The following is a 24,892-nucleotide window of genomic DNA, read 5'->3' as shown; positions in this document are numbered from 1 at the left end:
GAGAAGAGTGTCAGGACTGATTTGTGACAGACGAGTACCAGTAAGAGTGAAAGGGAAGGTCTACAAGAGGGTAGTGAGACCAGCTATGTTATATGGGTTGGAGACAGTGGCATTGACAAAAAGGCAGGAGTCAGAGCTTGACATGGAAGAGTTGAAGATGTTAAGATTTGCACTGGGTGTGACGAGGATGGACAGGATTAGGAATAAGTATATTAGAGGGTCAGCCCAGGTTGGAAGGTTTGGAGACAAAGCCAGAGAGGCAAGATTACGTTGGTTTGGACATGCGCTGAGGAGGGATGCAGAGTATATTGGGAAAAAGATGCGAAAGATGAAGCTGCCAGGTAACAGGAAAAGAGGAAGGCCTAAGATAAGGTTTATGGATGTGGTGAGAGAGGACATGCAGGTGGTTGGTGTGAAAGAGCAAGATGCAGAGGACAGGAAGAAATGGAAACAGGTGATCTGCTGTGACCACCCCTTGCAGGATCAGCCGAAAGAAGATGATGATGATGAATTTCACTTAACAAATTCCTAACACTGAATGCGTGACAGTCTTTCAACGTGGAACACTGAGAAACATGAAGTTTTTAAGACTGTAAATGAGGTACTTTCCTCGTAATGAGGTACACTTGAGAGGTATGTTAGCCTGTAACGATGTGCCGAATACCTCTTGAATATTCATGAAGTCGGTAAGGACCTACATAAATATTCTTAGACGTCACTGGGCGTTGGATAGTGGGCGGGTTTTGGGTGTGCCTTGCTACCGCCCTTCCGTGTTGTGTACTAGGCTACAGTAACGCCCAAAAACCTGACCCAGATTAACCCTGGTTTTCCTAACCAATGCCACTTCCGTAATTGCGTCACTCATGCGCCTGATGTAATGACGCTCCTATAGGAACCATTGCAATCAGACTGAGGACGTGCATATATTCTGTAAGTATTTTACTTACAAGTAAACATTGTTTTATCATTTACATTTTGATTACAAGTACTCCTTAACGAGCATAGATTACATGTATCGGTCGTGCCTAAGTACAGTTTTCGCACGAACGGTCATGACACTGGTGTCAGTGACATCCGTATATACATACATGGATGCTTTTTTGGCTGTGTTCTAACGCTAAAAATAATCTTCTCGCAGGACCTAGGCTGTATGTGTATAAGTGTGCTACTTCCTGAGTAGTATTAGAGGCACATACGTTTTTCATAGTGTGACAGACCCTAATATTACTTTAAAAGTGTCAGTACTGTAGTTGTTAAATCCTGAAAGTTTGATGGGTTCGTCTTCAGCTTGAAGTAGAAGGAAACCACTGGTGTTGGTAACATCACATTCCCACCGTAGGGGTACGGTATTAGCAGGTGGATATAGTGAGAACTGGGTAGCTAGGTGTCCTGACATAGCTGATTAGCCTGTAGACGCACTTAACGTGTGAAGCTCATGCTGCAGGGGAAGTTTGACTGTTTAGCCCAAGTGTGAATGCTTCCCATCTTGCTTTTTAACCAATTACTTCCAGAACTGGGGACAGGGGTTCCAACTCTGGAACAGTTCTCATGTTTTTGAGTATCGGCTTAGTAACCAGAATAAAATGATATTCCATATTATGTTTTTAAGGCAGAAGAAATCTGCAGCTATGTTTGCTGATTGTTTGAGAAACGGTGGTTTAGTACAACCATTACGTGTGGAAGAAACAAAATGGGTTTTTGAGCAAAATTAGGGCTGTTCTTGAAAATCGTGCATACCATTCAACTGTCCACATTGTTGGCCTATTCCTAATAAAATGTGTTGTTTTCAGGCAAGTCGTTCAGGATTGAAATCACTGAATAATGAGAGTTTTGAACTTCACAGGTCATGTTAAGAACATGCATTCTATTCTAGCAATTTTCTAAGTTTATAGGAGCAATATTAAGAATATGCATTCTATTCTAGTAATTTTCTAAGTTTATAAGAGCAATAATAACAATTTGTCCCTGATTTTAGACCTTTTTCCCCATTATTTTTGCTCAGATTTCTTGCTCTTGCCTTAAAGCTTTGAGATGTATATAATCAAGGGCACTTGAAAGTTGTATGCCTTCATGTCATATTGACTACTTCTGAATTTGGCAATGGGGGAAAGTAACATTTTTGTAATTGAATGAGGGCTTATTAAAGAGACCTCCACTTGTAATAGAGAGGATTCAAGCACGCTGAGGGTATAAAGAATCAGGATTTGTTGAGGGTGTGCATTTCAAGTGGCTGAGCTAATTGAGGATCATAAAGGTAATTTCTTTTGACTGGCTTTAGGTTACCGATTGTCAAGCTTATGACTTAATAACCTTCAAGAAGCTTAATTACCTTAACTCATTTTTAATATTTTAAAATAGTTACATTTCAAAACTGATTGTGAAATGTGAATACTAGATTGAAACAGTCATATTTTCCTTTTATTTTTATCTTGCCATTTTGTGGTGTATAAATGTTTAGTAGTGTCAACCCCTTCTTGAAAATTGAGTGATCTTATTGTAGTGAATACCTTTGAGAATGGCTATTTTTATGAAAAGCTTAATTTATTCTTTTTTTATGTAGATCAGTCTGGCAATGAGAATGAATACAGATCACAGGAATGACAAAAATCATCCAGATGTCACACTCGATTGTCACTTGGATGTTGTTTAACACTGGAATATGAATTCGGTATCACCAAGTTCCTTGTTGTACCCTGTGGTAAATGAGGAAGATGTAATCAAAACTGATAGCAAGAGATTCTTTACCACCCAAGTTGGTAATCGGGAAAACCGTTATAATGGACAAAGAAATGGGACAGAGGCTCTGGAGCAGAGCGAGTATGATGAAGTGGACCGTTTCAAAAGCAAACTGATTTCTGCTTGGAATAATGTCAAATATGGTAAGCGTTAGCTTTGGTGGTTAAAGAAGCATGCACCCAAGTTCTTTCTGCCAATGCCTTGGATTAAAGTAACACTGTAATTTCATATAATTGGTAAGTACTCTTTTTAACAATGGAATGTTTCCCACATGCTCTGCTGAAAATGGGCTTAGTTGAGGAATCTGCTACTAAAAATATAAATAACTGACACTTCTGACTTTATCCATCTTCTCATTTATGGAGGAGGTTTATGAGACTTTTATGAACAGCTATATTTTTAATTGTCACATCATGGCCTTTTGGACCCGTTTCAATCTTGTTTTCAAATGGAACAAAGTGGTGAGATTGCCCTTGTTAGGATGGTAGTAACATTTTCGTGGCAGTGGATGATATGTTATATTCTTTACTGGTCTTGCTTTACCTTTCAGCAGCTTTTGGACACAATGGATTATAGGATTCTCTTGGAAAGTCATTCTAGTATTATACTCATATGGTTTGCCGTGGGTTGTTTCCTCCAGATGATCCTGCCATTAATTTTTCAGAGAGAGTCTTAACTGGAGTCTGGCCTGTTTCAGGTTTCCACTCTGGCTGCTTTTGGTCACAGTGTTTCCCTAAGGTGAGAAATTAATACCATTAACTAAGTTTATAGGAAGTGGAACGAAGAACACAACTTTGTGTAGCATGTGGAACAAAGAACGCTGGACCTTGTGTAGCATGTCAGTCACTATTCTGGATGTACAGTTATGCAAGCTCCAGTGTTTTATTATTGTCGAGAGCCCTACTGCTCTTCTGTTCTCTGGCTGAACAAGAGACTTAGCCCATTTATTCTCTTTCCGAGGTGAAGGTCTGATGCCTGGCAGTCTTTTATGTGAGGGACCCTCTGCTGCTGCAGCATCTAGTAGCTTCTCTGAATAATGTGATGAAGATAGGCCACCAGTGTGCTTTACTGACGCACTGGAACCTCCTCTCTAGCTTATATGGGGCCCAAGTAATACATCCAGGAATGCTTAGCTGTAGGGCATACCTCACTTGTCTAGGGTCAGTTGTGCAGCTGGTCATCCCCCCATTGGTGAGTCATCATCAGCCATTCACTCCCATCCCTGCCTAAGCTCCTCTAGTATCTAAGCTGCACATTAAACTTAGGCCAGCTGAGTTCTAGTCAGTGCTTTTTATCCCTCTTTGCCACCAATTCTGGCCCTGCTTGGCTGCAGGTTTGTGGAGTCTGCTATGTTCCTTGATTAGGACAAGTGACACTGAATCCTGTCTGAAGAGGTCATTTACATTTGTTTAGGAGAGGTTATCTGAATTCTCCAAGTAGATTGTGTGTAGTTTAACTTTATAAATGGTTAACTTGCATGTTAAATGCATTAATGTTGTTTTTAGTTCATATATTCCTTGTAGATGGATTTGAAGCACTATACTAAAAATGAATGATGAGTATAATTTAATGGGTTATAGAAGGACGTCAACTGAAGGGCAGGCTCAGACCTGTTTGTCAGAGATAAAACAGTAGTACCAATCATTGTGCCCCTGTGTCATTTATTAAAAAGTTGGGGTGTAGAGAAGGAGTGTATTCACAAATCTTCCAACATTAGCTGTTCTGTAAAGTGTCTTTGCTGGAAAGGTGTGGTTTAACCTTTTTCTAGCTTGTGTACATGCATGTCCTTATCCTGCACTACAGCCGTAGCAGCACAGACTGACGAAGGTGCTGCTGTACATACATGTCCTTGTCTTGCACTACAACCGTAGCAGCACAGACTGACGAAGGTGCTGCTGTACATCCATGTCCTTGTCCTGTGCAACAGCCATAGCAGCACAGACTGACAAAGGTGTTGCTGTACATCCATGTCCTTATCCTGCACTACAGTTGTAGCAGCACAGACTGACGAAGGTGCTGCTGTACATCCATGTCCTTATCCTGCGCTACAGTCGTAGAAGCACAGACTGACGAAGGTGCTGCTCTACATCCATGTCCTTATCCTGCGCTACAGTTGTAGCAGCACAGACTGATGAAGGTGCTGCTGTAATCCTTGTCCTTATCCTGCACAGCAGCACAGACTGACGAAGGTGCTGCTGTACATCCTTGTCCTTATCCTGCGCTACAGTCGTAGCAGCACAGACTGATGAAGGTGCTGCTGTACGTCCATGTCCTTATCCTGTGCTACAGCCGTAGCAGCACAGACTGACAAAGGTGTTGCTGTACATCCATGTCCTTATCCTGCGCTACAGTCATAGCAGCACAGACTGATGAAGGTGCCGCTGTACATCCATGTCCTTATCCTGCGCTACAGCCATAGTATCACAGACTGACGAAGGTACTGCTGTACATCCTTGTCCTTATCCTGCGCAACAGCTGTAGCAGCACAGACTGTCGAAGGTGCTGCTGTACATCCTTGTCCTTATCCTGTGCTACAGTCGTAGCAGCACAGACTGATGAAGGTGCTGCTGTACATCCTTGTCCTTATCCTGCGCAACAGCTGTAGCAGCACAGACTGTCGAAGGTGCTGCTGTACATCCTTGTCCTTATCCTGTGCTACAGTCGTAGCAGCACAGACTGATGAAGGTGCTGCTGTACATCCTTATCCTGCGCTACAGCCGTAGTAGCATAGACTGACGAAGGTGCTGCTGTTCATCCATGTCCTTATCCTGCGCTACAGTCGTAGCAGCACACACTGATGAAGGTGCTGCTGTACATCCTTGTCCTTATCCTGCGCTACAGTCATAGCAGCACAGACTGACGAAGGTGCCGCTGTACATCCATGTCCTTACCCTGTGCTATAGCCATAGTAGCATAGACTGACGAAGGTGCTGCTGTACATCCATGTCCTTATCCTGTGCTACAGTCACAGCAGCACAGACTGATGAAGGTGCCGATGTACATCCATGTCCTTATCCTGCGCTACAGCCGTAGTAGCATAGACTGACGAAGGTGCTGCTGTACATCCATGTCCTTATCCTGCGCTACAGCCGTAGTAGCATAGACTGACAAAGGTGCTGCTGTACATCCATGTCCTTATCCTGTGCTGCAGTCGTAGCAGCACAGACCGACGAAGTTGCAGGCTGTAATGCGAGAGGAGGCCAAGTCTGATGGCCTGCACTTGGGCAGGATAGCTCAGGTGGTTTTCACATTTTGCCATTGACTGTAGGATGACTGTATTTGTTTTTAATACTGGTATTGTAAAAAATGTTGGAAAATCTTAAACAGTTTTTGTTTACTTGCCTCCAGTTAAGTTATGTATTTATTAATTTTTATTACTGGCTTGATTTTGATCACCTTCTCGTGTACTAAGTAAACATGCAGGAAGTTAGCCTGGAGGTGTTCAGCTAACAAATGGGTTGAAATGTCAAGTTTTGTGTTATTTTTGCCATGTCTTGCTGTGTATGCTGGCATAGTTTGTAATACTTTCAAGCATGATAAGAGATACGAAGAAGTGAAACCCAGCATTCACAATGCTTTTTATCCTGTTTAGATTGCTGTGTTGTTTTGGTAGGATGGAGCATTTCTCTGTGGATAAGAAGTAATGGGTGTGTAGAATTTATGATTTGTTCTGTCTTTGTTGTAAGTTTGGTTTGAATAAAGAAAGTTATTGCTCAGCCAGTAATCTTCTCCATATTTTTAACTCTAAAAAAAACTGAAAATATGAGTACTGTATCTTAATGGCTAGAAATGTTGCTATCAGTCCTGTTTGCATTATGGCAGAAAGCAGTTTAATATATATGAGTTTTATTATATATACCATCGCTGTTACTAAGCTGGAATGAATTGGCGAATAATTTGATGTTTCAGATAATGCAAGCCATGTTTGCAGTTCCCCTTGTGAGCTTTACTTTGACAGGAATGTTGTAGTTTTCCTATTTAATTGCTGTGCCAAGGTTAGTACCTTGTCCCAGAATTTTATTTTATGAAGCACTAAACAGTCCAGGGAACTGAATGCCCTACACTGAGACCATTTTTCATGGAAGCAAAACACATTTCATACACAACAGTCTCTGTATAAGTTTTAAAATAAAAGTTTCCCTCATTCAAAAGGAAACCCAACACATTTTGTTCTTTAAGTAGTTTGCTCTATCCGTATTAGTTCAGTCTGTATTAGTCGCTCACTATGGGACTATCTTTGGTGTCATAGAGAACTACTTCCTTTATTGCTGTAGGCTTTCTCCCTTTTACAGATTTCTGTCAGAGTTAAAGTAGGCATGTTTTTCTTCCAAGGGATGAACTGCTGTAACCATTTGAAATAGTGCATCTTTACCTACCCTTCTCAAAGTTCAGCCTAAGAATGTCAGGCCAGGCAAGCTTCATTGACATTCATAAAACCACATGCATATTCAGAAATGGACCTTTCAACAGCAGCATCTCTTAAAGGGATGTAGGCCCAATGACTAGATATTGTATCTTACATTTTATGTACACATGGTGTAGTTTCAGAATTAGTCCTGGTGAAAGTATTCATTAGTAATATTTAGTAAACAAGCTCTATAATGAAAAGATTTGTTTAGGTTGCTGAATGCCTCATGGCACTAAGTATTTCCTGGGTAGCATAATCACTGTCATACCGTGATTGCTGGACGCAAGCAGAGTTTGGTGGTGCTGCTGTTATTAGTGGCTTATGGGAGGGTTTGGGGGACCTGGAAAAGGTTTACAGTCAAACGACTTGTGGTTCCTGATGGGCCTTTCTTCACTGGAAGGGGGGGAACCTCTGCAACAGGTTTTTTTTGTTTTTTTCCTCCTCTGAGTTACTCTGCTTATTTTGTTTTTTTCCCTGCTCTGAGTTACTCTGCTTATTTTTTTTCCTGCTCTGAGTTGCTCTGCTTATTTTTGTTTTTTCCTCCTCTGAGTTACTCTGCTTATTTTTGTTTTTTCCTCCTCTGAGTTACTCTGCTTATTTTTGTTTTTTCCTCCTCTGAGTTACTCTGCTTATTTTTGTTTTTTCCCCTGCTCTGGGTTGCTCTGCTTATTTTTGTTTTTCCCTGCTCTAGGATACTCTGCTTATTTTTGTTTTTTTCCTGCTGTGAGTTACTCTGCTTATTTTTGTTTTTCCCTGCTCTGGGATACTCTGCTTATTTTTGATTTTTCCTGCTGTGAGTTACTCTGCTTATTTTTGTTTTTCCCTGCTCTGAGTTACTCTGCTTATTTTTGTTTTTGCCCTGCTCTGGGTTACTCTGCTTATTTTTGTTTTTTTTCCCTGCTCTGAGTTGCTCTGCTTATTTTTGTTTTTCCCTGCTCTGGGTTGCTCTGCTTATTGTTGTTTTTCCCTGCTCTGGGTTACTCTGCTTATTTTTGTTTTTTCCCTGCTCTGAGTTGCTCTGCTTATTTTTGTTTTTTTTTCCCTGCTCTGGGTTACTCTGCTTATTTTTGTTTTTTTTCCCTGCTCTGGGTTGCTCTGCTTATTTTTGTTTTTCCCTGCTCTGGGTTACTCTGCTTATTTTTGTTTTTCCCTGCTCTGAGTTGCTCTGCTTATTTTTGTTTTGCCCTGCTCTGGGTTACTCTGCTTATTTTTGTTTTTCCCTGCTCTGGGTTACTCTGCTTATTTTTGTTTTTTTCCCTGCTCTGAGTTGCTCTGCTTATTTTTGTTTTTTTTCCCTGCTCTGGGTTGCTCTGCTTATTTTTGTTTTTCCCTGCTCTGGGTTACTCTGCTTATTTTTGTTTTTTCCCTGCTCTGAGTTGCTCTGCTTATTTTTGTTTTTTTTCCTGCTGTGAGTTACTCTGCTTATTTTTGTTTTTCCCTGCTCTGAGTTACTCTGCTTATTTTTTTTCCCTGCTCTAGGTTACTCTGCTTATTTTTGTTTTTTTCCCTGCTCTGAGTTACTGTGCTTATTTTTTTTCCTGCTCTGAGTTGCTCTGCTTATTTTTGTTTTTTTTCCCTGCTCTGAGTTGCTCTGCTTATTTTTGTTTTTCCCTGCTCTGAGTTGCTCTGCTTATTTTTGTTTTTCCCTGCTCTGAGTTACTCTGCTTATTTTTGTTTTTTCCCTGCTCTGAGTTACTCTGCTTATTTTTGTTTTTTCCCTGCTCTGGGTTACTCTGCTTATTTTTGTTTTTTTCCCTGCTCTGAGTTGCTCTGCTTATTTTTGTTTTTTTTTTCCCTGCTCTGGGTTACTCTCCTTATTTTGTTTTTTTGCTCTGGGTTGCTCTGCTTATTTTGTTTTTCCTGCTCTGGGTTACTCTGCTTATTTTTGTTTTTCCTGCTCTGGGTTACTCTGCTTATTTTTGTTTTTCCTGCTCTGAGTTGCTCTCCTTATTTTTTTTTTTCCCTGCTCTGGGTTGCTCTGCTTATTTTTGTTTTTCCCTGCTCTGGGTTACTCTGCTTATTTTTGTTTTTTCCCTGCTCTGAGTTGCTCTGCTTATTTTTGTTTTTTTTCCTGCTGTGAGTTACTCTGCTTATTTTTGTTTTTCCCTGCTCTGAGTTACTCTGCTTATTTTTGGTTTTTTTTTCCCTGCTCTAGGTTACTCTGCTTATTTTTGTTTTTTTCCCTGCTCTGAGTTACTCTGCTTATTTTTTTTCCTGCTCTGAGTTGCTCTGCTTATTTTTGTTTTTTTCCCTGCTCTGAGTTGCTCTGCTTATTTTTGTTTTTCCCTGCTCTGAGTTGCTCTGCTTATTTTTGTTTTTCCCTGCTCTGAGTTACTCTGCTTATTTTTGTTTTTTCCCTGCTCTGAGTTGCTCTGCTTATTTTTGTTTTTCCCTGCTCTGAGTTACTCTGCTTATTTTTGTTTTTTCCCTGCTCTGAGTTGCTCTGCTTATTTTTGTTTTTTTTTCCCTGCTCTGGGTTACTCTGCTTATTTTTGTTTTTTTCCTGCTGTGAGTTACTCTGCTTATTTTTGTTTTTCCCTGCTCTGAGTTACTCTGCTTATTTTTGTTTTTCCCTGCTCTGGGTTGCTCTGCTTATTTTTGTTTTTCCCTGCTCTGGGTTACTCTGCTTATTTTTGTTTTTGCCCTGCTCTGGGTTACTCTGCTTATTTTTGTTTTTTCCCTGCTCTGAGTTGCTCTGCTTATTTTTGTTTTTTTTCCCTGCTCTGGGTTACTCTGCTTATTTTTGTTTTTTTCCTGCTGTGAGTTACTCTGCTTATTTTTGTTTTTCCCTGCTCTGAGTTACTCTGCTTATTTTTGTTTTTCCCTGCTCCGAGTTACTCTGCCTATTTTGCACTGTCTGTTCTTTTTCTTTCTTGGTATTTTTGTGGTGGTGGAATTTTGTTTGCATTTTGCTCTAATGCCTTTTATTGCATGTAAACAAAGTATCTTCTGGTGTATTGCACGGCATTTGCACATATTTTTTTCACCTGCCTGTGTGCAGTGGCTTTGTGATGACTGCTGTTTTTGTCCATTAGGTCTTGTAGTCATACATGGGTACATAACATTTGGTTTAGGACTCATTTTGTCTAATGTCAAAGAATTTAATCTGAAGCACGTTTAATTTAATCACATTTGGTAGAACAGTGTAGTAGACTATGAGAATTTATGCTGATGTAGTTTAGCGTGTTAGGATAGCAGGAATTACAAGGCAAATTAGTATTGTACTCCATTAGTACTTTGTTAATGCCCTCCCACATGTATCCCAGTGTCTACCAGTTTGTGAGTCGGCAGTGATTCACTGTTCGTGGTGTTTTCTCTGTGGTTAGGCTCCCGTAGAACTAGGCAACAAGCCCCCTCTAAAATTAAAAACCTTTGGAGGGGTATTTATTGTATATAAAATTTCAGATGGAATGTGAATTTTCAGATGTTTTGTGATTAGAGGAAATGTATTGCACCCTTTGTGCTTTTATCTTCTGGCTGAAATTTTTCTTCAGCTGTACTCTTATCATAGCTATTTTTGAGATTCACTAGGCGTGTTCCTATTAATTCCTTGAGACACAGTGTATATTGCGAATGCACTGACATTGATGCTGTGGTTTAGTCTGCGACCCATCACACTTAGAGCATGTGACAGCCCTAATAGCTGAAGAACTGTATTCTATAGCTATGACAGTACAGAGTGGCAGTCTCTGTGCCATCTAGGATACAGCTTTCATGAGATTTTTTTACTGTTTTAATGGTGGCCTCAGCTGTTGACCTGCAAGTAGTTTGGGAGTATAAAAATGTGATGGTGATCCTATTCTAAGGTAAATCTCTGAATTTACAAGCCTTAAGTTATAGGTCATTGTCAGGAATAAGTGTTTGGTGTCTAGGAATCTTTGTCTAGCAAAAATCACTTTCAGAACACTAATTAGCCTTCTGCTTGGTTACCTCAGGGTATTTTGAATAGTAGTAAGTGCATATTAACTGCGTGTGCCTTCATACTATGCCCAGGGTCAGTTTGGTATCTCATGTGGAATTGTGAAGCTCTGACCAGTGTGCGCAACTCATAGCATCAGCAGTATGGTATGTGCCCATTTTTCCCAGGTTTATACAGCACAATTTCTGGAGGCTGTGTAGCATGTTCTTTGTCCAGGTGGTGGCTAATACCATATTTTTTTTTGAAACACCATTTGTTTATGGGTAGATTCTACCAACGCATGGTACCCATATATGCAAGCAATGATTCCCAATAGGATGTGTAAGTTACTATGTAAATTACACATACCCAGGAGTGTTCAGAGGCCTGATGCTGCAGGCAGAGAGCCTCTACACCCCCTGGAAGGGCATTATTTACACAGTAACACACACCCTGGAGTGCATTATTGTGCTTAGAGAATGGGCTGTATGTGAAATGTTTTGTTTTACTTATATTTTTAATTACTATGTTATATTTTTGACGTAAAATAGTTCCTGTACCTGATGTTTCAAACTTGCTTTAGTACATGTTTGCATCCAAAACCAATGTCTTCTCTCTCTCCCTCGCAGTATTAAAAGTTTGTTTACCTCCAGTCTAGACTCTCCATTTTCAAAGAATGTCCAGATTTTTTTTTTTTTAATTTTTTTTTTTGCTGTTTGCCCTAAAATTTTTCTTTTGCAGGCAAATCATTGGGGATTGAACTTGCTAAATGATTGCATACATTTGATTTTTCAGGATTTATTTCCTTCAGAAAATGCACACTAAAATTGTTTTGTTCTAACAACTGTTTAAGTTTATGTGAGAATTACTTAAACTCTGAGCTTGTTTTTGAGTGTTTGCACCCCCCCCAATTAATATAGGCTTGATTCGTATCTTATGAGCTAACAGATGGAGAGGTATGTGTATCTCTTCCACTCCTTGACCTCCCCCCAATTAATATAGGCTTGATTCGTATCTCATGAGCTAACCGATGGAGAGGTATGTGTACCTCTTCCACTCCTTGATCTCTATCACTCTCACACATTTCCACTTTCATACATGAACAGCCAGCTTTGGGCATAGTTCAACTAAGTGGCTGCCTAGGGCACCACTCTAGCAGGGGCTCTTTTCTGGTATTTGTTTATTTCAAATACGTTGAATGAATGCAGGAAAAACTGAAGAGTAAAATAAACTGTGAGAAAAGTGGTCTTGATGGTGTAGGTAGACCAGGATGGGGGCACTGAGTGCTGGGGGTGTGTGCTGTGCAGCCCTTTTGCCTACGGCACCAGTTGAGCAAAGGCCAGCCATGCATACATGCTTACAGGATCTTACACATGTGTACACTTTTCTTTTTATTTTTTTAAATGTTTCTCTTAATTTTATGTTCATTAAACAGAAAAAGCTTGCTGCTTAAATAATGGCAGATGTTGGCTTCCTTTTAGTCTGAGCTGCACGGCAAATTTAATATGCTGCTGTGAAGCAACAGACTCGTTTTTCAGTGGGTATTACCTGTACATTAACACCCTGCTGGAGAATTTTTGTTCTACATTCAGGGTTATATGTATGGTTTGTCCATTCTTTAAGAACTCATAAAACTTTTCACAACCATACACAATGGCCAACAGTATTTGTCCATCATTCAGCACCCCAGGTCTGTACGCTACAGGGAGTGCTGCCCTTGGGTTGGGCTGCTACAGGAGGGGCTGCCTGTAGTAGTGGTGGTGCTGCCCTTGGGCTGGGCTGCTACAGGTGGGGCCGCCTGTAGTACAACTGGCTTATTAGCACCTATAATGTTTTTTCAAAGTAGGAGCTTCTGTGATCTATTTTGGAGTTCAAAACTGCACTGATATTTGAATTCACAATGCCATTCAGCATTTTTTCCACACAATTTTTTGTATTGGCATTGGTGTCTGGGATAGATTAGCTCTTCTGAAGATATTGAACTGTTCCCAAGAACTTTTGCAAAAGCCACCTTGTGTTTGGGGCATTGTGTCCGCACCAGAGCCTTGACCTTGTCAGGACTGGGTTGTATTCCATGCTCTTTGACTATATACCAATATCAGTGGTGGATTTAGGCATGGGCGCTGGGGTGCGCGCCGGCCCCTTTTTCAACTTTCTTTTTTTGGAATTCAGGTGCATCTTTCCTGAAGAATCCTGTCACCAACGCGCCAAATCGGAGATGTGATTGGAGGTTCCAGTCAGATTAATTTTTTATAAGGTCCTCCTCCGACTGCATCTCCTCTTGTTATTTAGGCACATTGGAGAGAGCTGTCAGTGATCGTCATAAGACAATCTTATTCAATTTTAACCGCTACGAGTGATATGCTTTGAGGTAATCGTGCTATAATAGCTGTATAGCATACTGTATGTTTTATTAATGTGCCGTGGACATTTGAAATTATTTGTTGATGGACTATAACTGTTGTACAGCATATTGTGACTGCTGTAATGTGTTAAAACCCTTGGTATTGTACTATATGTTCATGAAAGTTGTGAATCTTTGGAAGCTGTTTAATGGGCAAAATTCTAAGGGGATAAAATGTGCAACTAACTGCGTTTTATACACCTTGAAAATACCAGTGCACTTATTTATACTGCACCACAATATTATACAAATCCAACATTGCAATTCCCTGTGCATTTTAAAAGTGGTTGTGATCCATTTTGCTGATTGTAGCTGCCTTGTCTAACTTTAATATACAGATAAAATTGTCATTGCTTTTGGAAAACTCCATTAGCCCTTACAAAGTAAGGAAAACAGGGATTGTTTAGATATGCATTAGTATCTGACCACAAATGCAGAGCATCATTTGCATGTGATTGCATCTTTTAAGTCCATTTAAATCGGCAATTCTGTAAAAAACGAATGTATGCCTTTGAAGGACATTCAGGGGAAACGTGTTGCTCTAAGTCTTGGAGGCTTAAACTTTGGATCAAGTAAGCACCCACCAATATGAAGCAGAGTGCCAGAGATGGGTGCTCTGAAATTATGCAGAAGCTAATGCACTGCTTATCTCAGATGTGTACTGCCCCATAACCCAGTGATCGCAACACCACCTTCTGCTGGTTTCATTGGCGTGGCCCTGTGTGCTTATTGTGGAGTTCTAAAAATTGGTTAGCACTCTCTTCTGTGTCTGAAGTTAACACCCCAGGCACATATTTTAGCACACTTTTCAGCATCTGAAGTTAACACCCCGTGCACGTCACATATGCTGTGTAGTAAGCCAACACAACACTTGGCACAAAGCACATGGAATTAACAATGATATGAAATTTACAGTATTGTATCCGTTATTAACTTTGCCATTTAAATATGGGGAGATTTCAGTGTTGGAGACATGCATTTGTTAAATCTAACTTAAAGTGGGGGGTAGGACAAACCTAGAATCATACAGACCCATAAGTTTATTTTCAAAATTGTGGGGAAAATAATGGAAAAGGTTATTTTGGATAAAATGTTATAGTATGAACAGCTTGTACTTTGAAACCATATATCAGCGTGCATATGTTGAAAATAGATCTATAAACAGCTTGTAAAATATAACGATACAGTAGCTGTAAACGAAAAAAATGTAATTTTAATTTATTTAGATTTTACGTTCATTTGCTAGGGTCATGCACAACACTTGTCAATAAATTAGAGCAACTAGATATTGATGTAATCTTGATAAGATGGATAGCTGTATGCATGGCTTACAAATAGGACATGGCAAGTATCATACACAAATTGAACAGGTAAAATTCTAGGTTACTGTTAGGGTGTCCAACAGGAATCTGTCTTAGGTCCATACTTGTTTAGATTGTATTTTTCAGATCTATCTTTTTTTTTTATCTGAGATGTTCTACAGTCTATAGGCATGTAACTTGTAAATGGGTAATCTGATAGTGTGGTTACAGTAGGTCTATCTTACATATACGAATGCTTAAATGTTAGAATCTCTAAAGGTCGACCTTTAGAGACCGAGCAGTAAAATGTTCGAAAAAAAAGTAAAAGGAAAGGATTTTAAGAAAGGGGGCAAGCCCCCCCTGCACCCCCCACATCTCCCGCTACTTAAATATACCAACTCCGAGATCGCACTTCAGTGCACTACAGTGCGGAAAATGGGAAATTTCCCATTCCATACACTGTAGCGCGATCTTGGAGTTGGTATATTTAAGTAGTGGGGGTGCACGGGGGCTTGCCCCCCTGCCTTTATTTTTTTTCTCTTTTGTTTTAATTTTTAAACATATTCGAACATTTAAAAGTTGGTCGACCTTTAGAGATTTGAACATTTAAGCATTTGTATATATAATATAGACCCGGTTACAGATAGGGCATGTTTACAAAAGAACTTTACTAAGTTCACCATTTGGACCCAGGAGATTAATATACTGGTAAACTAAGCATCAGAGATTTGCGAGAATTAGAAGTAAATACAGCACACGTTGATTGATTGATTGAAACTATAGCATCATTTTAAGGATCTAGGTATATGGCTAGATCCAGCTTTGAGTTTTTCTAATCATATCAACAAATTGGTCAATGATAGTTATAGAACTAGGTTGTATAAAAAGATTTATAAAGTCTAGGAAATCAAATGATGAAATCTTTAAGAAGTAGTAGAGAATCATCAGAAAACCCATGTAGAAGGTTTTGTAGGAATAAGAAGTAATCGTCAGAAAACCTATGTAGAAGGTTTTGTAGGAATAAGAAGTAATCATCAGAAAACCTATGTAGAAGGTTTTGTAGGAATAAGAAGTAATCATCAGAAAACCTATGTAGAAGGTTTTGTAGGAATAAGAAGTAATCATCAGAAAACCTATGTAGAAGGTTTTGTAGGAATAAGAGGTAATCATCAGAAAACCTATGTAGAAGGTTTTGTAGGAATAAGAAGTAATCGTCAGAAAACCTATGTAGAAGGTTTTGTAGGAATAAGAGGTAATCATCAGAAAACCTATGTAGAAGGTTTTGTAGGAATAAGAAGTAATCATCAGAAAACCTATGTAGAAGGTTTTGTAGGAATAAGAAGTAATCATCAGAAAACCTATGTAGAAGGTTTTGTAGGAATAAGAAGTGCATCAGTTGGCTTTCTGAGAGTAGATGATGCATAGAACAGATTACAAAATTACATTAAAGCAAGCACTAGTTTAGATATTTTTAAGAACAATCCTGACACTTGTACGTCTCAACCCCTTAGAGCAAAAAAATCTGGACAAAGCCTAAAATGATGGGGGGACAGATTTTAAATGTTGTTCTTACAATCTTAGAAAGTTGATAGAATCATAGGTTTTGCATTAGCATGACTTTTCTAAAGGATGTGGAATCTTAAACTCAAATGCTTGTCATTATTTAATGACTTCAATCCCCAGCTATTTGCCAGAAGAGTACAGATTTTAGGAGGAACACACCAAAAATAGGAGGGAAAACTTTGGACATTCTGTAAAATCTGTACAGTTAAGAGGTATGCAGTTGTTATGTGAATAACTGTTTTGGTATATTGGCAGGCTAGAAGGGCATTGTTGCCTGTGCTTGAAATATTTGTATGGTTGTATCAGCAGTGTGGTTTGCACTTATACATGGTGAAGATACTGTTAGAACTGTGCACTGTATTTTATTTTCTTGTGTTACCAAATATTTACAGTGATGCTTTAGGAGGGAAGGGGGAGTTTTCAATTTGTTAAGCTACATTTTTATGGCGTCAAATCACAGCTGTTGGCATTTTCTTTCCAGAACAGTCACACAAAATTACAAGTGAAAAAGTGCATGAATGTTCAATTATTCCTAAAACTGCCCTTATGTCTTTTGTACTTCACTCAGGTCACTCACATGAACAAATATGAACAGAGTTTATACTGCACCAGCCGTCATATTACAGATGCATTTATAAACAAGAGTTCCCAAGCTCTTTACTCTTGACCGTTAGATCAAATTTACACATTTTGGCAAAATAACCAACATTTCCCTTGTAAGATGAGCTAGATGTCCCTTTTTGGCTGTATCCACACTATGTACACACACACACACACACACACACACACACACACACACACACACACACACACGCTATACGTTAGTTGCCGTTATTAATTTTACCTCTGTCAGGATAGCATGTGTGAGCACGATGTATTGTCACTTGTTGTGTTTGGCCTGTTTTACATTTTTATATAAACTTATCGCAGCACCTGCTGTGGAGTTTGTGCCACGCATTTCTGTATCCCCAGCCATGTCTTTCGCCTGCATTTCCGTTAATTCACTTGCTGTACATATGCCAGTTGCTTTCCCTGGCATCAAATACTTTTCCATCGATTCTCACATGATTGCTGTGTATCTCTCTCCACATACGCACACAGTTTCTTATTAGTGAAGTTTGCAGATTTTCAAACTCCTAGATCCCCCATTTAAAAAAAAAAAAAAATCCCCAATGGGGAAGTTTTTTTTTTTTCATTGTGTTTTAGAATTCTGTTTTACTCCTATTTAAAGTATTGTTTTACTACAGATAACTATTTTTCTCTTGTCCGACTGCCCAATCATATTATATGCTTTGTTTCCTGTCCTGCTATGTTAAAAAAATAGCCTTTTGCTATCTCTCTCTCTTTTATTCAAAGGCGTGCAGTTTTCTGATAGATTACCTTGAAGTTCCAGTTTGATTACCTTGAAGTTCCAGTTTTCCAGGAAGGATCGGCGATGTCATTGCTATGGTTATTTTTAACATAATGATATGTACAAATGATTCAGGTGCTTTTTAACATTTTCTTCACTTCTGACACTGTATTATTGAGAAACATTAAGTGCACTTTAAATCATAAGATAAAGAGGTCAGATGGAGCTGATCTGAAGAGACTTTTTACTTCAGTGACAGTTTCTAAATCGTATTCACTGATTGTGTGCCTTCTGACACACCAGTTTATTAGGGAACGAGTCCCACAGGTGCATAGGTAGATACTAGAGAAGTAATCATTAAGGCATGTAGGAATCTAGCCAAATAAGTCTGCGTACCCTTTCTGTGTTTGCCTTGTTGGTACTCGCCACCTTTTTAAGGAGGGCTGTATGGGCTGTTCCAGGTGTGAATTTATCAGAACCCAGCCGGCTGTCACATGTGTACTCTTGCCAGAATGGACTGTCGCTATAGCTTACACTATTTTTTTGTTTATTTTAAAGGTACCTACTAACTCTCTAGCCCCCAATACTTTTTGGTGGTGCTAAATTTAGATTTGGCTTAGATTGGTGGAAGCCCCTTCCAAGCACACCCAAGTCTGGCAGTTAGTACAGAGGTTTAAAGCTACTAGTGCTTGACAAGCTGCTTCCTGTGATCCAGAGTTCAGTTCCCTTGACCTCCATTTGCCTAGAGCATGACTCTGTGCAAGTCGATTAAATGAACAGTGTTATGGGGCAACTGCTGAATTGGGCTAGGCTCTCTGGTGGTTTCTTGGGTCATTTGCCTGTTAACTACATATGAACCTGTGTAACAGAAAATAGTTAGTATGTGCTAACCTACTGTTGTGTGTATTGCAAAAACAATTAATCCCAAAGCTCATTTATGCAAGTTTGCTGCTCATTGTTGCCATGTTTTATCTTTTTATCAGTTTGCCTTTTATTATTCCTTCTACAGCTCCTTACCTCCTCTCACACTTTCTCCGTTTGCTTTGCTTTTCTACTTATGTCCTGCTGATAAAGGTTAACACCTCAGAAAATCCAAATCCACTAGAGCCACGAGAGCGAGAGATTTGAACCTCAACACAGAAATAAATAGGACGTGCTAGAGGGACAGATTCATAACCCAGAGGCTCCCTACACTCTGGAACAGAATCCCAGTCCATGTTAGGCAGAGCCCCTCACTGACTCTCTTCAAGAGAAATCTTGACGAGTGGATGGGAGATCGTAGGTTTACCCCGGGGGTCATATCTGTGTCACTACTAGACAGAGGCACAGTAAACTAAACCCTAAATGGGCGTAGTATTCTCATCCCAAGGGGTGGTGAAAGCCACACACACTCGGGCTAGGCTTATAAATGCCCTAGGGCAGATAGCCTAGTATGAACCTATGAACATTGGATGTTTGGTATGTTCAGTAATCTGGTGCATGTTTAGGTTTCCCTTTCCTGAAAAGTAACTTTTAAAAATGAGTGTGAAATAAGTTACCATCGCAGGTCAAACAAACTACTTCTATGACTGTTTTTAAGGTATTTCAACTATAATGTCTATTTCATTGTCACACTCATCCTATTTTTGCTTGCGTTTTCAATTTTCCTATGGCAAATGCTACTTTTCTATCTCCAAACTTGAAAGCCCCACTACTGCTGGGCAGATCAATTTTCATTGTTTTCACTGCCCTTTGAACTCACTTTTGCTGATACAGCTGTCTTAATCCTTTTTTTCCTGCATAAGTTGTGCATACGTGCATGCTTACACACCTGTGCAATAGCTGAGCCAAAAATTTGGATGTAAAAATCTTTCAGCCTGAAACTGAGTGTTCTATTGCATTCTATGTTTTTGTTTATTTTGCTTTGCTTGTTTACCTTGTTTCCCTCTTCTTGCATAGTATTAAGCCCAAGGGCAGGCGCTGTGACATGCAGCACACATGAATCTCCTTGCCTTACTTCATTTCTGCCTGTAATAGTGGTCTGACTGAGTTTTGTGCCTGCCCAGCTTGCCATATCATTCCTTCTTTGTGAAGTATGCTATAACCTGATTTCTGTTAAGGCCCATTACATTGCCTGACACAAAAGTATGTTCAGTTCATGCTGTTAATTTTAGTTGCCTTCTTCCTTTCTCCAGAACATGACATCGTCTAGGAATTAAAGTGAGCAAACCTTCATCTGTATTGGTATCCTGCACTGAAATCGCAGCACAACTGTAAGGACATGCTTTCATTTTTCCTCAAGTCTAGGTCATTGTTAATTTTCCAGTTTTAAAGGTACTTATTTTTGTCATAGAACATTGGTGGAATTATGTAGTGGGAAACTATCCTGTGTTGACATTGTAAACATACCTCTCGACCTCTTAGAATAAGAAATCTGGACAAAGCCATGAAAAAAGTGGCACAAATAGGGACAACTTTTTAAATATTGCTCTTAGAAAGTTGATAGAGTAACAGGTTTTGCATTGGCATGAATTTTCTGAAGGGCATGAAGTCTAAAACTCTGTCTCATTATTTTCTAACTTTAATATTTAATGATTTGCCACTAATTTGCCAGAAAGCCACCATTTTATGAAAAATGGAGCAAAAATATAAGGCAAAAATCTGTACATTTGAGAGATATGATTGTAAAGGATGAACAAATGGATGCAATTTTTAGGCTCTGGAATTTATTTGTTTGAACATCCAGGTTGTACAGCCAAATACAGCGGAATTTGTACATGGATATGTATGTATACCCAGACACACACACACACATTTGACAGTATAATCTTTTGCAGAGGCACACACACTTTTCCTGTAGGAATGCAATGCTGCAAAATACTGTCAGAATGTAAGTCTCCCACATAACAGATGCTGTTGCAGAAATACCATGTCGAGGAAGTAACTTCTGACTTGACAGTAGCCCATTGGTAATCTTTCACTCTGAAAATTTTGTTTAAGTGTGATGGAACGACTTTTATCTCTTAATAATGTGGTAGGATGAATCTTCAGTACTACTCTATTCATGTATGGACACTTAAGACCTGCCACCTCTGTCTGAACACAGGTGAATCATGTCTGAAGCAAAACGTAGATTTTGTTTGTGTTTGTGGTCTTCTTTGTCAGGTGTGACACAAGCCCAGAGATGTGCATATTTTGTGTTTTGAGTTCTGCTTTGTCAGGTGTGACACAAGCCCAGAGATGTGCTGCTTGCTGTTGAATTACAAGTTCTTGCCTCATGGCTGATGGTTTCTACTGCAGCAGTCTGTAAAGTGGGTTTTTTATCATTTTTAAGCGTGTTATAATGGAAGGTCTCTTATGTTGGAATGTAACCTATTATACATCACTCATTAATGGTATTTTTTTTCTTTTTCTTTAAACGAAGGTTGGGCAGTGAAGACTAAAACTAATTTCAGCAAAAGCTCTCCCTTGTACCTTCTGGGACATACCTACCATTTCCAGCTGGAAGGTGAGTGGTTTGCATGTTAGTTGTTTGTGTGGAAGATGTGTACCATTTGAGATAAAACAAATCTATTTTTAGGAACCCTTAAGACTACCACAAGCATTAGGATCATTCAGCAGGTAAAACTTTTCCGGCTGCAAGCTCTACTTCCAGCTTCCCTGTAATACACAACAGAACCCCCCTTCTTTTATATTCTCTATCTTTATTACTGCACAAAAGCTGTCCGTTACAAAATAAACAGACCCCAAAATACCTTTCAGTTGAAGACTGAACTTGTTGATGTTTTGTATTTTGGGACTTGCAGGTACCAGTTTCTTTCCTTCTGTACATTGGCAGGATTATTTTTTGTTTTGTCATGCTTTTCCTGCCTACCCTTCCTGCTCTTAGGCCCACCATTTTCTCCTTGTGCCTGCTTTTGTTTCTTCTTGATGCGCCTGCGGTAAGGCAGCTCCACTGACTCTGGTCCGTGTCAAATGGAGGAGCCCACCAGACATGGTAGGCGTTAGCAGCCACTATCGATTCCCTTTTCTTTGGGGAACGGAGGCACCTAATCCTTTGCAGTACTGACTTCTAGCAGAGGCAGAGTGTTGCAACAACTCAGTTTGAAGAGCTGGAAGTAAACTACAGCAGGCAGCATGTTTGCAGTCTGTAGCTGAGATGGGTGACTGGGAGGGTCCATACCCTACAGTGGTTGGAATTGGAGGATTTCACCTCGACTGTGCTGCTGCTGGACAGAGGGAGATAGGCTGAGCAGAAACTGTTGGCTCACTGAGACTGTGAGCACTGGTGTTGACCTGTGACTGCAAATGGCAGCACCGGTGCTGACTTGTGTTGTTCCTCAGACCAGCCTCAGTTAGGTACCATATCCCCTTCCTTGGACTTCCTCTTACCCAGGAGTGTCGCCTGTGTGGTGGGTGGGCTTGATCTTGGATAGAGGGGGAGTAGTGACGCTCCACTTGGCTGGATGATTATCAGAGTGATTTGATGGAGAAGTCTGTGTAAAAATAAATGTAACTGACACACCATATAAGTTTACAGCTCTCTATGTCTGATCTGGTGACATAGAAAAGTGTTACTGAGACGAGGCATTAGAGAACTGTCTGGTTTCCTGTCATCAGGCCAATGAGCTAAACTTTCTTTCTGCTGCTACTTTCAGTTCCACCTCATCCACACGAGAGAGTTCCTGCAGACATTCTGACCCCTTCCTAGGTCACCTAGTGTGCAGTCCTCTCTGGATTCTCTGTGCTCTCTTACCTTAGTTAGAATCACTGAGACAGCCTGCAGGGCAGTTACTTAGTGGACTTTAATCTGTTGGTGACACTAGCAGCTCATGAGGCTCATTTTTCTGTGGCATTTGCATGCTTTTCTGCTTTTTCTGGATTACCGCCTTGGATAATTGCACTGCTCTTCATTGACGGTGGCCAAACAGAGGGAGTAACTAGGGGCTCTGGTCAGAGATTTTAAAGTGCAAGGACATCTTATTAGATATGAAAATTAGTTACTTTTTGTAGTAGTAGATGTGTAAGAAGGTAGTAGTTCTTTGGTAACATACCCTTTCTCCAAAACCCTGTTTGTCTGACTTTTCTTGTTTGGCGTTTTTGGTGGGGGGAACTGGAGAGGGTGGGTTCTTTGGTACTTTATTGGACAGCAGAGATGGTGCTGACTAGCTTGGAAAGATTTGTGTGTTGAGTCCTCCAAACACCAGCAGTGCAATTCTTGTGGGTTCCTGAATCTAGACCACCTTCTTTCAGATCAGTTATTACAGATAAGTATCTGTAACATTTGTTTGTCAAGTTGAACTATATAGCAGTGATTAATTGGAGTGTCCTGCATTTAGCCTCTGAAGTACATAGTCCACCAAGTTGCTAAATGGTGTTTATTTGAGATGTCACTGTGGAAAAATTGGCTCTTTTGGGCAGAGGAGTGGATTGATCTGGGTTTTTATTCTCAAAAGAACTTTGATTAAGTGGTTGCACTGTGGTCTAATGGACAACCGCTGAAAAACTTGAAAGACTGCTTCAAACCCAAGTACTGTTTATTCTGTCATTGGCAGTGCAGAGTAACATGATGCTTTTATGCTGCTGTCTTCAGCTTGCACGCATAGCTAAGAATCGACATTACCATTTCTAGAGTATATATATATATATATATATATATATATATATATATATATATATATACCTATATATATACCTGTATAATATATATGTACACACTCAGAATGTATAATGTGCATGTATATATAGCATGTGCCTATATATGCTTGTGTATGTATATGTGCATGAAGAAATTTGTTTAACTGCTTTTATTGTTTGCTTCTGTGAAACTTAATTGTTTGTTTGAGCTATGAATCTGATAAAGATTGAAGTTCCCAGCCTGCTGAAAACACACTGTATCCCATAATGCATCTTGGTGTCTGTAGGGTTGCCACCTTTTCAAATGGCCAAAGTGGGACATACATCAGATTTTACAGGCCGACACATCGGTCAGTACAAAGGATAGAACTTTACTTTTTTGCCTAAATAAAAGCTTATTGTTTGTAGAAGTTTAGTTTCTTATTCTGTTTCTTGTAACATTTAGGTATTTTATATACAGAAATAACTATTTTCTGCAACTATTACATAAAATATGGGACATAATTATGTCCTACAGTCTCAGGACATTTGCAATTTTTAAAATAAAGTAAAATATCATAATTAGGCTTAAAAAGTACAATTGAAAAATGTTAGCATTAAAAAACATTTTAAAAATGTAATTACAATTTTGGGAAACACTTTCACAAAGGGTGCTTCATCAGATACCTTTACTTTCCTGTGCTTTATATTTTACCTGTTTTTGTAGTTGATTGCTATGCCCACTTTAAAGGAGTTCAGTCCATCTGAAAACAGTGTTTTACTGCTAAGATGCAATGACCAGATATAGCAGAACTTGAAGCACTTTCACATTTAGTCAAGGCAGTGCAGCAGAAACTGTAGAGGAAACGTGACATTTAGTCAAGGCTGTGCAGCAGAAACTGTAGATGAACGTGACAAAGGTTAGATCAATACCAGAGTGGTATAAAACTTGTAACTTCAGTTTTCTCAGAACCATGTTTTTCCTGTGTTATGATCTTTTTCATGAGTCCATTTAGGGTAGTGAAATCCCTTTGCATTTGTGAATGCTAAATCTGTAATAAACTTTCATCATTAGCACCTCACCCAAAAAAAAAAAATAAATAAATTAGAAAGTAATTCTACACTTTAAAGGACATTAAGATCTTTACCAAAACATTCCAACTTATAACTTAAAAGTGTCAAATACCCAGGACTATATTTAGATTCCAGGACAGAATAGCCAGAGCCCTTTTCATGCATCAGTTTTAGGTCAGTCAAAACTCATTTCATGTGTAATTACTTAAAGTGCAATCATTAGCACCTGAATTTAAACAACCTTAAGAGCATTACAAAGAATTTTAACATTTGGAACAAAATATAGTATATAAAATATAAATTACACAAGTACTTTCACTGGTACATTTTGTGGTTTGGCTTTCTTAATGCTGGTATGCATTTAATGGAGCAAGTACTGTTCAGGCCTAGTGTTTTATAGGCATTTAATCTGCCATTGTAGTTTCATGTTTTCTAACACTGTATTCCTGTTTCATTTTAGTGACCCAGTTTTTCTTGTGTCTGGGATATGGAAGGTGAACTTGTGGCTGAAATATTCAAGATTGTTTAACCAATTAATTCATTATTTTTTTTTGTTTTATGT

The 24,892-nt window shown here is 39.3% G+C and overlaps 1 protein-coding gene across 1 annotated transcript in view; it reads left to right on the top strand.

Annotated features, from left to right (window-relative positions):
• The first annotated feature begins 842 nt into the window (after positions 1 to 842).
• The window catches only part of ATG4D (autophagy related 4D cysteine peptidase), a 444,330-nt gene continuing 420,280 nt past the window's right edge, over positions 843 to 24,892 (top strand). Inside the window, exons 1-3 of the mRNA XM_044084746.1 lie at positions 843 to 930; positions 2,561 to 2,879; positions 21,065 to 21,148. Coding sequence (XP_043940681.1) covers positions 2,660 to 2,879; positions 21,065 to 21,148 — 304 coding nt within the window. The 5' untranslated portion in view covers positions 843 to 930; positions 2,561 to 2,659. The remainder of the gene's footprint in view (positions 931 to 2,560; positions 2,880 to 21,064; positions 21,149 to 24,892) is intronic.

Source organism: Protopterus annectens, chromosome 9.part0 (genome assembly GCF_019279795.1).
Source record: "Protopterus annectens isolate FY-2018-M chromosome 9.part0, PAN1.0, whole genome shotgun sequence".
Lineage (NCBI taxonomy): Eukaryota > Metazoa > Chordata > Ceratodontiformes > Protopteridae > Protopterus > Protopterus annectens.
The sequence above is the reverse complement of the archived record's forward strand: the minus strand, read 5'-3'. Positions and strand labels throughout refer to the sequence as shown.